Source organism: Bubalus bubalis, chromosome 5, assembly GCF_019923935.1.
Source record: "Bubalus bubalis isolate 160015118507 breed Murrah chromosome 5, NDDB_SH_1, whole genome shotgun sequence".
NCBI classification, from domain to species: Eukaryota; Metazoa; Chordata; class Mammalia; order Artiodactyla; family Bovidae; genus Bubalus; species Bubalus bubalis.
Window position 1 is genome coordinate 9,518,108 of NC_059161.1, and position 13,747 is coordinate 9,531,854.

At 41.3% G+C, this 13,747-nt stretch overlaps 1 protein-coding gene across 1 annotated transcript in view; it reads left to right on the forward strand.

The window, feature by feature from the left end:
* Window positions 1-8,291, forward strand: part of DTL (denticleless E3 ubiquitin protein ligase homolog) — a 49,526-nt gene extending 41,235 nt beyond the window's left edge. The window contains exons 14-15 of the mRNA XM_006073084.4: window positions 3,639-4,471; window positions 6,308-8,291. Coding sequence (XP_006073146.2) covers window positions 3,639-4,471; window positions 6,308-6,406 — 932 coding nt within the window. The 3' untranslated portion in view covers window positions 6,407-8,291. The remainder of the gene's footprint in view (window positions 1-3,638; window positions 4,472-6,307) is intronic.
* Window positions 8,292-13,747: the final 5,456 nt, after the last annotated feature.

A 13,747-nucleotide genomic window follows, 5' to 3' on the forward strand; every position in this document is an offset into this window, starting at 1 on the left:
TAGTACTACCTCCTTTAGAACCCAGCACAAGAGTTTAGATGAAGACTGGTCCAGGAATTAGACCTAGATTTCTGTTTCTGGCTAATGCTAGAGTTACTCTGAAGAGCAGGAAAGCAACAACTTGACACAGGGACCAAAGGCTGGTGCACTAGCCATTCAGCCCTTGACGCCAATTCCCAGCGACAGATCGGCTGTTGCTAATCACACTGCCATTTTGAAAATTATGTTCCTCTGCTTGCCCAAGCTTCTAATTGCCACCCCAACCCTTCACTGCTGTCCTGGATTGCCTGTCTTCTCTTTTGGCCCTTTAAACTTACTAACTAGCAGGCTTTGAATCGCAACACACAGCCCCATTCCCTTCTGTCCTACTTTTCCCAGTCAGCACCTGCTCCATTACTTGCTATTCTTTTACTGTTTCAGCCAGCAATCTCAGCACTGTCAGGCCAAGGGGTTCTCTATCCTGTCTGTGCATCAGAAGCACTTGTGGAGCTTTTAAACAATTTGTATGCCTCCAGAAATTGTTAAGTAGGCCTAGAGTAGAGACCGAGTACATGTATTATCATAAAGCTCCAAATGAGTCCAATATGCAGCCAGACTGAGAACCTCTGGTCTAGGTATCACTGAGTGAAAAGATGATTATCTTAAAAAGAAGGAAATGTTAGCTGTTCTATCTCAAGTGCTTGCTGTAGACTTAAAGTCAAACACAGTACTTACAGAATCTGTTCTTTGATGGCTGGAACTTGACCCTCATCCCTGTCAGCAGTAATGAAATTTAACAAACATTGTTTAATAATTCCTTGCTAGGAACTACAGCAACACTAGACCTAAAAATGAGTAAATCATTATCACTTGCCCTCTGGATGCTCGTAGTCTAATCCAGGAGGCAGCTACAAAAACTATAGTATATTGTAAACATTTCAGCCAGCTATGTAAACAAAAGGGTTTGAGAACTTGCTTCCTGTGGGAGAGGAAGAAAGAAGTTTGTGAAATCTGCACAAAGGAGTTAATAACACTGTCATCAGAGCCTGGAAAAGAAGGGGTGGACTTGGCAAGAAAACCACGTGAACAGCGAGATGTGACAGTGCACACAGCTTGTTCAGGAAGCTGCGCGTGGTCTCCTGTAACAGGATCCTCAGGGCAGAGCCCCTGATCAGACTGAGAAGGTAGGGGGAGGCCAGATGGCAAACCTTCTAAAGAAAGGAGCTCCAAATGGACTGATGATCAGTGAACTCTATAATTCCTCAAAGGAACCTACTTTCATGAAGCTTTTAGGGCAGTAGCCCAGTCTGTGCCACCATGTCATCAGATATCATGCAGCACTTAGGGTCCATAGGAGTGCTGCACTTAGTAGATGAAGTACTAAAGGCATGCTGTGTTTTAAGTCTAAAGGTCAATGTAGTGACTCATATACAGCTGTTAAAAAGACTGTATTGCATCTAAGTGTACTTCTATGAAGAGGTGTAAAGAGAAGATAAGATGTTCAGAGAAGAGAAGATTGCAGAATGTGTATGTGTGTGTAATCTGTTTTTAAGTGTGATATACATATACCTTTGTGAGTGCTAATAGGTACATAGAAAATAGTGGAATACACAGCAGCATGAGAGTGAAATGAGATGGTTGAAAAGAAGACCTTTTGCTTGTTAACTTATTCCCCTCTGTAGCTGTTCAGAGAAGGAAGGAAAGAAAAAGAGAAGAAAATTGGATGATAACATCCTGAAGAGGATACAGCTTTTCACATATCAGATTTTCCATTGGCCTTTAGTAGACACTTCAGATTTCTGCCACTGAAGTGTCAGAAACATATATTTGGTTTGTCCCTGGCCCAACTTTTCCTTCTCCCTGAATCCTGCCTTAGAATCTGCATGTTGTAAGACCCGTGGTGTTTTAGGACTTTCTGCCCTAAACATACTCTTCAGCTCAATTTAATGGAACTGATAACTGTAGGGGCTGTGCATTGACTGTGGACCTGCATTGAGGAGTGAAGCAAATGAAAGCTTCTTTTCTCCGGAAGTAGTAACAGTACTCAGGCTCTAGAAACATGAGTGTGAGAGCCATCACCAAACGCTGCATGCTGCTGCTGCTAAGTCACTTCAGTCGTGTCTGACTCTGTGCGACCCAATAGATGGCAGCCCACCAGGCTCCCCCGTCCCTGGGATTCTCCAGGCAAGAATACTGGAGTGGGTTGCCATTTCCTTCTCCAATGCATGAAAGTGAAAAGTGAAAGTGAAGTCGCTCAGTCGTGTCCGCCCCTCAGCGACCCCATGGACTTCAGCCTTCCAGGCTCCTCTGTCCATGGGATTTTCCAGGCAAGAGTACTGGAGTGGGGTGCCATTGCCTTCTCCGAAACACTGCATGGACTGGTCCTAATCATTAACTCCCCTTCTATAGCTTGTTATGATGACATGGGGCTTTCCAGTGATGATCTTTGTTGAAGCTGTATCACTTTGTCTCTAAACATACCGCTGATGAGAAAAGTTTAGACAAAAGTCAGTTTGTAGAACTTCTCTGTCTCAAGGATAGGCTGTTTGAGTAGGGAAAAGCAGAAGGTAAAATGTACAGGAAAACTAACTGACCAGAGTTAGGACTTGTGTTTATTTGCATATAAATACAACTAAGTAGTTAAACTGAATTAAACATCAGAGTTGTAGTACTGGGTAACTGAGAAATAAATGCCTTTTCCTTGTTATCTGAAGACTGGAACCCTTTTTCAGAAATCTGGAAAGCTCAGGAGAGTGAGAAAATACCTTGTCTGTGTCGGGTCCTCAGGAGGAAGAAACACGAGGTTTATGCGAGTTTGCCTGAAGTACTGGTCCTGGCCTAGAGACAAGGGGCAGGACAGATGGAGCAGAGTGCTCCCCACAGTGTGATTCGTTTTGCATCACATTTTGGAAACGTTCTTTGCCATTGTTTGCCTGTGGAAAATCATAAATTGTATATTAAGGTGGAAGGCACACGAGGCCTGATAACCTTAACAAGTAATTGATGGTATTACTTTTGTGGAGATTAAAAGCTATCTCCATTTAACAGATGTGGAAACAGGCCGAAGAGGTGAACAGTTGTACCCAGGTGACATAGTAAGCGATTATGCTGGATTGGAGACCTGTGCACTCCTGACGTGCGGTGCCTCTCTGGCCCATCACTGCTTAGAAGCATCACAGAAATACTAAGAGCAGCACTACTTAGGGAAAACAAAGTGTCGTTAACAACCCTGATGTCTTACTGTTACCTTAGAATACTTTGTAGCTGTTAGAAATGGTACAGATCTGTGTTACTGTGGGAAATGTTCATGATACATTAAGAAGCAGGTTACTAAGTATCTTGTACATCTTGGTCCCATTTTTATATAGAAAAGCTTGAGAGATACCATATGCATAAGTATAAAAAATGGTTCACCTGGATGCTTTTAAATTTTTCTTTTTCTGTTATTTTCTAGACTTTTACAAGCATATGTTTTACAACAGGGTGTCTTAGGGGCTGGCAGTTAGGAAATGGGAAGAATCAAATGATTTATGTGATCCACACTGGGAAGTCAGCCCCTGGATGATTAAGTTAGCTATTGATATAATTTTCTTTGATGAGAACCCCGGGATATTCTGTAGCTTTCACCTCTGATTTTTGTGACCTCTTTGGTTTCTCAGTGGCAGTGCCCAGCAGTCAGAGCACTCCGGCCAAAGCACCCAGAGCAAAGAGCAGTCCGTGCACCTCCTCCCCGTCGTCGGCAGCCTGTGCTCCAAGCTGCGCCGGGGACCTGCCCCTCCCTTCAAATACACCTACGTTCTCTCTTAAGACCCCTCCTGCCAAGGCCCGGTCTCCCATCAGCAGAAGAGGCTCTGTGTCCTCTGTCTCTCCCAAGCCACCCTCATCTTTCAAGATGTCCATTAGAAACTGGATGACCCGAACGGCTTCCTTATCACCACCCGTCACTCCACCTGCTTCCGAAACCAAGATCACGTCTCCCAGAAAAGCCCTCATACCTGTGAGCCTGAAATCATCCCAGGCAGTGGCTTGCTCTGAGTCTAGAAATCGAGTAAAGAGGAGGCTAGACTCCAGTTGTCTGGAGAATGTGAAACAAAAGTGTGTAAAGAGTTGCAGCTGTGTGACTGAACTTGATGACCCCGTTGAAAAGCTTCATTTGGATCTGTGCTGCCTTGCTGGTGCCCAGGAAGACCTTGGGAAGGACTCGCTAGGTCCTACCAAACCAAGCAAGATCGAAGGAGCTAGTATGAGTGTCTCTGAGCCTCCTTCTCCTGCCAGTCCTTATGCTTCAGAAGGCTGTGGAACGCTACCTCTTCCTTTGGGATCTTGTGGAGAAGGCTCTGAAGTGGTAGGCAAAGAGAATAGCTCCCCAGAGAATAAAAACTGGTTGTTGGCCATGGCAGCCAAACGGAAGGCGGAGAATTCATCTCCACGAAGTCCATCGTCCCAGACCCCCAATCCCAGGAGACAGAGCGGAAAGACTTCTCCAGGCCCGGTAAGTTGGCAGCGATAGAAAATGCATTTCCTAACTTGGCCAGGGCAGGCACAGATGCCTTCTCAGAAGTCAGAATGCTTTTTTTTTTTAAGTAAATCTTTTTATTCCTAGGATCACCAGGTTTAGTACATAAAAATATAGGACAAATATTGCATGGGACATATTTATACTAAAAATTTTTCATACTGCAATGTTATTTGTTTGAATTTCAAATGTAACTGCACGTGTCCTATATTTTCTTTGGCAATCCTATTTACTCCAATTAAAATCCCTTCTGTCAAAGTCCGTACCCCTCAGCCCTTTTGCCCAATTCTTTAAAGCATTCTTCGTCCTCTAGGATATCAATTCAAAAAAACTTCCTTCTTTGTTTGACATTATTCCCTCCCACAACCCCTTGCTTTTTAAAAATCTGCCTCACCACCCCCCAGCTCCTGCAACCTCTTTTTATAGATTTCCCTCCCCTTTTTATAGAGAAAGCTATAATTCATGGACAAGTTGCCAACATCCACAAATAGATTTTGAATTTGTAATTACAGCTTATGATTATTTAAAATAAAGCAAAATTAAGATACTTACAAAGCAGTTTTAAGTGCAGAATCCTTCTAGAGTTATATGATTTTTTTCCAATCTTTTATGATCATCTTGCTCACACTGGTATTTTTGGCAACTCACCTGTATCTCCCTTTTTTTTAAACATTCATCTTAATTTTACCTATCTTTTCATTAAACTTAGATAATTTCAAAAACAGATATTGCTGGCAGAAGTACCTTTGTGAACCTTGAAAAGCAAGTGACTCATAATAATGGAGGCAGAAGTAGCTGTGAGCATTGGTTGAGCACCAGTCAAAGAGAATAGAAAGCTTCTGCTACTCAGGTTGCAAGTTAAGGATGGAGGCAGGTTAAGGAAGTTTCTCCCGTAGCTCTTTCAGTGTTAGGGAGAAGGTGGAAGAATGAAACCTGATCCAGGTATCATGACCAGTAAGATCTGCCCTTATAAAGGGCAGAGATTGGATAACCTTAGGCCAGTACTAATTTAACAAATATTCATAACCCCCTCCTACTGTCAATAAGCCTATCCCCTAATTTTAGGAAAGATAAACTAGAAATATTTTAAAGATTACTTCAAACACAAACTCCAAGGCCTTGCTATAGAGTATAAAGGGGAAAAAAAGGCTCTAAGGAGTCTGTCTTCTCTCAGAATTCGCACTGTAGGTAATCTTTGCCCCTAGCCAAAATTCCTATTTTTTTCCAAGGGAGCTGGTCTGAGTTCTGTGTTAGCAGAAAAACAATTTCAATAAAAAATTATTTTCATGAATGTGTACATCTTAAGGGCATTTTAAAAAATAGTCTGCTCATCTAAAATATTTCTGGCTTTATAATTTCAACCTTTTGAAGCTAAAGTTTCTTTAAAACTTTTTTTATGTACATGTTGATAAAGACTTCAGAAAAGGGTAGTATCTGCCATTTTTTTTTTTTTTTAATATCTGCCATTTGAAATACCTATCTCGTTTGTAAATTTGTAAGGCTTATTTATTCATTTATATCAAAGGATGGTAATTGTAACCTCTTTGGTTCCTATTATGAGGCTTAACTGGTACATATTTTCCATTCACATGAAAAATCTGTTTTCTTTTCATGCATGTTGCCTTCAGTTTTTCTATATTTGGTACAAATCAACCAAAAGAGACATTGCCATCAAGTAATTGAGACTGAAATCTGGCTACATAAGCAAATTTCCAGGCATCCTAACTTAAAATACCCATAGTGATAACTTGCTGAGGTAATAGCTGAACTTTATCTTAGAAGATCTCTGAAATCTGAACTTTCTTCTTCTAGGTCACCATTACTCCCAGCTCCATGCGGAAAATCTGTACATACTTCCATAGAAAGTCCCAAGATGACTTCTGTAGTCCAGAACAGTCAACAGAATTATAGATTCTCATCTGAGTGAGTTAACTGAAGCTTGACTCATTAAAACAAGATAAAAAATTCAAGAATGACTCTAACTCTGGTTTTAAGAAAGCTACTATTTCTTCATTTTTAGTGAAAATCGTTTCGACTCCAGAGTTTACCTAGTCTGGTTCCACTGCCATAGTGTATGTGCAGCTTCCTCAGAATGAATGCTTTGTTTAAATTTCATGAAGTTAGTTTGCCACTCTGTAACATTTTGAATGATGCATCTTAAATGATGCATTTTAAATTATGCATCTCCTATACAGTAGTGACATCCCAGTTTGTAGAGGCAAAAAACCCAATAAGTCTTGTCTCTTCCTGCTCTGAGACCTGCGCAGCTGAACGCCTCTGCAGGCCACAGCAGGAGGCCTGTCTGTGAAGGCTGACTGCCAAACGGGACACTGGGTCTCTGCTGCCTCTAACACAGTAATACAGTTTCACATAAAATATATAACCTTTTCACTACGTTTTTGTGGATTTTTTTTAAGTATGTGGTTAAATACAATTTTTAAGATAAGTACATTTATATTGATTCAGTGTTAAAATACAATCTAAGTTAAAATTATCTTTATTTTAAAAACAGCGATAAATGTCAACTTGTTGGCTAAACTAGAACACTAGCAACGTTTGTCTTTTCTCCCCCCAAATATATATCCCGTATATGATCTGAGGTTTTCAATTTTTACTAAGCAATCTACTGCGTTTCCAACCCAACTTCATGTTATGATTTTTGACATTTCCTGGAGGAAGATGTTTATAAAATCAGTAGTCATACACTGAAGCTGGGGTTTGAATTTAGTCTTTGGTTTTTTAGGGGCTGCTACTTAAAAAAAAAAAAAAGCTATCAAATTTTAAGAAAAAGTATTGATTTCTTATTGATATTTTTATAAAAGTGTAGGTAGTTACTATACTGAAAATCCAGAACCTAAAAATTAAATCTTTGGTTTAACTTGATCTTTTGGATTCTCTTCATATACTAAAAAGCAGTGATTGTCTAGTAGAGCCCTGAGCCAAAAAGTCATGGAATTTTCTCTATAGATATTTAACATAGAGTATATAGACGACTCTCAGTTAATAATGTGCAAAATATCTTGACTATCTCTTACCTTAACAGTTATGTATCAATAAGCTTGAAATGAACCATTGTTTTCTATTTTAGCCCTTTGTAACCTCATAGAAACAAGCTTCATGTATTTTCTATGTACTATGTCCTTAGAAGGGAGTCCCCTTCCACTCATGAAACTTGATTCATTTTATCCATTTCCCTAAGGACTGTGTAGACTTTATTCATATATTCTGTCATTTTAAAATGTATTCTTAATTATAACTCTATAATTCCTTTGATTCTTGTAAATTAAGCTGTATCTGCAAAAACTACATAGGTCAATTAAGCATGGATTCTCCTGGTTTTATCCAAGGAGAAAGGTAAATAAAAGGCCACAGAAATGCTGTTTTTGAAACAAAGTATGGCGTAGCATTAACTGAATATTTAAGAACTCTAGTTATATTTGATGTTTGATTTTTGAGTGTTCAACTATGGGAAGGTGTTATTTATGACCAGTGCCTGCCGATAACGCTGTCTCTCTTGATTTGAAAGCCTGTGACCCATGAAGAAGAGAACTAAAGTAGATGATTTTCTTCTTTGTGTCTCTGCTCATCTCCTGACAGCTCTGCTGAGTGAAATTGGGGATAAATATGGCTGTCAGAAACTGCTGAGGGTCTAATGGGTGTAACATTCCCACTTGGAAAACTAGTACTTCAAATAGGTGCTGAAGGTCAATGAGCTAAGGTAATGAGCTAATAATTATCCCTGCTTGTGTCCCTGTCAGACTTTGAGCTGCTTCTAAATAAAAAGCCTTTTACCTGATCTGATGTTCTTTCCTGAGCTTTTGCATTAACCTAGAAGCAGTCTGTCTACACAAAAGAACTATAGTAGTAATCAAGAATCCCTTCTACTTGTTCATTGAATAAAATTTGTTTATTCCCAAGGACATGATCTATCTAGCTCAGGCTGAAAGAAGTTTTAATACCTATTGCTTGATCAGACCCTGAGCGTTTAAGATGGCTTGGATTACTTAATAAACGAGGGTGGAGTGATGTAGTTCTTTTTCTAAAGTATTTCCAGCCCAAGCTTTTCTATTTGAATACACTCCAAGCAGTGTTACTACAAAGCTGTGTTAGAGTTTGCTTTTGGCTGTTTCAACCCAGGCTCTTAATTTACTTTGGGGAGGGTTGACTAATTAGTCCTTTAAAATGCCTCTTAATCTAGGCTACACTTTTAATTGGTGATAAAACCATGTGTAGCTGCCTCCAGGGTTGCAGAAGGCAGATTCAACCCACCATCCTTATCCCCAGCCTTATTGACTTAAAACTTTAAGACTTTTTTTGGGACACCCTGAATAGGAGGCATTTTTTAAAACCTCAACTGTCCAGTATGGATGTCTAGAGATAACTTTGAGAGACAGAGCGAGGAATAGGGCTTCTCCGATGGCTCAGGGGGTAAAGAATCTGCCTGCAGTGCAGGAGACACAGGAGATATAGGTTCAATCCCAGTCAGGAGATCCCCTAGAGAAGGAAATGGTAATCTGCTCCAATATTCTTTCCTGGAAAACCCCATGGACAGAGGAGCCTGGCAGGCTGCATTCCAAAGGGTCTCAAAGAACCGGACATGACAAAGCACGCAGGCACGTCGTGCTCTTGTACAGGTCACACATAGCAGTTTCACGTGTTTTTTGAGAACCTGTTGTAGCAGACACACTGCCCTTAGGTCTGTTTTTCTGCTACTCCTAGTCCCTCCCTAGAGGGACTGGACTTCCTCTCACACTGTTCTTAAAGCAAAGGCCCAGCAGCCTCACAAAGAGAATCGGTTCCACAGCTAGATGGTGGGGGCATCATCTTACAGAGGTGCTTCGGAAGAGACCCTGGGAGAGGGTGTCAACTGAGGGGAGGGTGTCGACTGAGTTGCGTCCTCCTTGGGGCCGTGTAGCACAGCTCTGCTTCGTCGTTCTATGAAGGGCCGTGTCCTGACCCAGCTGAGCATCACACCGCTTCCCACACATGTCTTCAGAGGAGATTCTCTGCCTGCCCTCGGTTTGGGTCATGCCACATCACAGATTAACCGGTTACTCATTAAATTCTTAGGAGTTGTGGGAGAACCAGTATTATGCATGAGCTCTTCAGAGGTTGCTTGGAAGTTACAGGCAGGCCAAACACAGCGTTTTGTTGGATGTGAAATGAATCAAATACTTCATTAGATCCAATGCCAAGAATACATGCCCAGCTTGTTATAAGGGACCCACTTTATCATTTAAAGTGGTGGGAAAAACCTGTTTTTATTTCTGAGCTACGTTTGAGGGCATGCTGCAAAGTGTAAAGGTCATTAAACAATGATGTAAGGTGAATTCAGCCTTTAAAAACATTGCTGGGCAGCGAGTTGGGATCAGTATGCCTGAAGCAGATAGGTACAACACAGATGAGAGCTGTTACATTATTGAAGCACAGGCTTCTTCCATCCCCAAAGCTCCTCCCTCCCACTTCCCTGCTAAGCCAGGAAAGAGGACTTCAAGGATATATAACCAGGTTCTTTATTTTGAATTTCAAAGGTTTAATACTCCCATTTATACCCAATTTCTCTTTAATTTCCTTAACTTGCTACATGCCCTTTCCTGTTTTGACATTCTAAATAGTTCAAGCCATTTTGTAGAATATGAATAGCACATTTCAAATGCCTTTGATTGGAAGGTATTCAATTCAGCCAACACTTATTTATCATCACCTGAGTGCCAAGCCCTGTGTGAGGCACCTGGCCTGCAGAGTTCTTGCCTTTACTTTTAAGTTGTCACAGGAGTCACTTTAGCTGTGGCGCTTCAATAGGCCAAAGCCAGCATTTGAGGGACACAGGCAGATACCAGATTTTCAAGTCCTATGAATGAAGTTGTGAGCAGCTTCAATGTAGCAAGTGCTGGCTAGATGTGGACTTCCCGGCAGCAGCTTCATTCACCGGCCACTTAAACTATCTTTAACTTTTCATGAGGATAGCAGGAAATGCTATCCTCATGAATGTTTTTGTTTCAAGTGTTTTGTTTTTATCTGATGACATTTTAAAAATATTTATTTGGCTGTGCCAGGTCTTAGTTATAGCATATGGGATCTAGTTCCCTGACCAGAATTGAACCCAGACCTCCTGCATTCAGAATGTGGAGTCTTAACCACTGGACTTTCGGGGAAGTCCCCTCATGCATGTTTCATATATTCTTTACAACCTTGTTAAATAACAGTTAAAAACATGATCTCTAGGCTAAGCTGCCCAGCTTTGGTTTCCAACCTTAGCTGTGTGACCTTGGACAAGTTCCTTAACCTCTCTGAATCAGTTTCCATGGGCTGTGTGGTTATCGTAAGTGCAGCTCCTAGGACAGCGCCTAATAGCACATAATAGCTTGAGTTTATTGAATGATTACTGTTAGCTGTTCCCATAAGGTAGGGAGGGCAGGGGTTAACTATTTTTGATAAACGGATAGACAGGTTTAAGTAACTTCAGTCATTTCTGACTCATTCCTATTCCACTACAGTTGTAAGTCTCAAAGTTACGGGAACCAAATCAGAATCGCCTGGGAAGCTTTAAAAAAAAATGTCTCCTGGGTCTCCTAGTCTTAGCATTTTTCAAAAGGAGCAAAGAGGACTCTGGGGGGGGAAAATTTCCATTTCCCCACATATTTGAGATTCATAACTCACCAGGTATACATGAAAAATACAAGGTTATTTCCTGTACTGGCTCAGCCACAGTTTGAAGAGGCTATCATTTGCAGATCTGTATCCTGAACTCAGCTGAAGACATTGCTCACACCAGGCCCACTCTCCCATTTCCTGAAGGCTGCCTCATTTTTGCTACATTGTGTAAGATGTGTTCACCTTTAGGGAGGAAGCTGCTGCTGGTCCGCTCTTAGAGCCAAGTCGTAATCGCTTGTTCCCCTATTGTGTTCCCTGGCCGGTGAGAGAGGAGGTGAAGCTCAAAATAGGCCATTCTGCTCTGTCAGTCCCTCTGATTTTGTAAGAAAGGTAGTCGCTGAACATCCGGCTGAGGAGTATGCTATAACTCTAGATTCTTTTCCCTCGTTTTAATGAGATTCTTCCCTGGGTTCTTTTTCGAGGCCAGTGGTACTTAACTGCCATTATCACATCAGTGCCCAAGTGCCAGCCATGAAGGGTTGACCCTTGGGTGGACAAACTCAGCACAGGTTCAGTTGGCACCCAAGTACCAGACTGTGCTGCCGCTGTTGCTGTTCAGGACCCTGGTTTCCAGTTTACGAGAACTTTCTCCTAGTAGGAGCTGGCATCTCCCTCTCTGTAAAACAGTCCTCCATGCTGGACCCCTTCATGGGTTTTTGCTAAAGTTATCAATTTGGATGAAGATGTTAAGAGTTTTGAAGTCAGAGTCTAAAAGTAATTATACAAATGGACCCTTCCTTAATATATTACTAGATAATAAATGTTACTGAAACAGCAAACCATAAATAAACCATCTGGCCTTGCTATATTGACATGAAGTTAGCAAATACTGTCATACATCACTTGATAATCATTCAATACCAGCCTTTGCCTCTTTAATTTCTCTTCCACCTTTTTCCCCATCACCTATGGTGTACTCAAACACAACTTTCCAAGAGTTATTTGAAAAGCATTATAGGATTTATTAAGTGTAACAAATAAAAAAGGTACAGAAACTTAATTAAAATCCAGTAGGCATTGTTGCTCCTTATAATAGGTTAACATTTGGCCCAACACTTAATGTCAAGTTGGAAATGCTATTGCCATAAAAACCTTATTGAATTTTTGTAGCTTTATGTGGAAGTTAAGATTCTGCGTCCAGAAACCAATGAGTTGACTAGCAGACAAGTTGAAATGAATATTAGTAACTTTCAGTGGAGAAGACGATGTGCATAATAAACATTTCTCAGCTCCCTAATTAGGTAGTGAAGTATTGGCCTTTAAGTGTTGCAGCTATAATTAAGTATTTGGTTTTGGAAAACTACCTCCTAAAACCAAGAAATGTCAGTGACAAAGTGTAGAATTCTACATAGAGTGCCTGCAGGACTAGGAGAACTAGAATGTGGTTTTTTGATGATTAGGAATGGTTTCTATCCCAGCCAATTCTTCTGTTCAGTAAATTACACACAGAGGATGCTGTTAAGAGCGGCTTGTTAACTTGAGTTATCCTGTGGTGTCCTCATGCCTTCCTGTTTACTTTGACAGCATTTCACTGTTGCGTGTTATTTTGGCCAGCTGAATAGTAGATGAAGCCAGGGTTGTGAGTTTGATTCCCAGCTGGGCCTATTCACTTCACTCTGTTCTGTGGCCACAGGCAGCGAGCATGTCACAGGCTTCCCCTAGCCAGCCACCCCACGGAGGGGGCTGGATAGTGTTGAGGCTCAGGATAAACAGACTCAAGAGTCTGTATCCTCAGTGCACACATCCTGAAGGCATTCTGAATTCTGGTCTTTCCTCAGTTCTCCCTATCTGAAGAACCAAGTTTATAGACTTCTTTTAATCAAACTTACAGACTATTTCATGCAATACACACATAAGTGACTATAATTGTTATCCACATTTTGACAGATCCACATTTAGGCAGAAGCTAAAGCACAAAAGTTCAGTAACTCGCCCAAGGACACCACAGCCAACAAGTAGCAGCTTGTAGACTGGGCTGACTCAAACGCCCACAGTACTAATTCCTGTATTATAATGCCTCACAGGAAAAAGCCATATGCTCTCCATTTTGTGCAAATTTGCAAGAGAACTCTCAAAATACTCCAAAGACATTTCCTACTTGAGTAATTGAAAAATGACTCCTTGAGAGAGGAAACCATTGTTTACTACAGGAGGAAGGTGACACTCAAGTCGAGAAGCTTGAACCACTGCTGATAACGTGGCAAGAACACAAGAAGACTGACGACAGGATCAAAGCTGGAACAACAGGAGCAGAGGCGCAGAAGTTAAAATTCTCGGGGAAAGGAAAAGTGGAGTACGACTTGCCCACCCATATAAGGGGGAGAATGAAGGAGGATCCACGTAGCCCAGGAACCAAGAGCTCCACCCCTGTGTCCAAGGGAAGCCCGTGCAGTGAGCCCATGTGCAGCGGTGTTCACAGCAGCATCGTTGATACTGGAAACAACCCGAATGTCCAGTCACAGTAGGATGGATAAACTAGGATACGCATAACGGAAGACTAACTATAAAAAGCACGAACTAGCTATACATCACACTGTGAATGAATGTTAGAATGTTGACCAAAAGAACAAAGGAATGCATACAGTACGATTCCTTTCA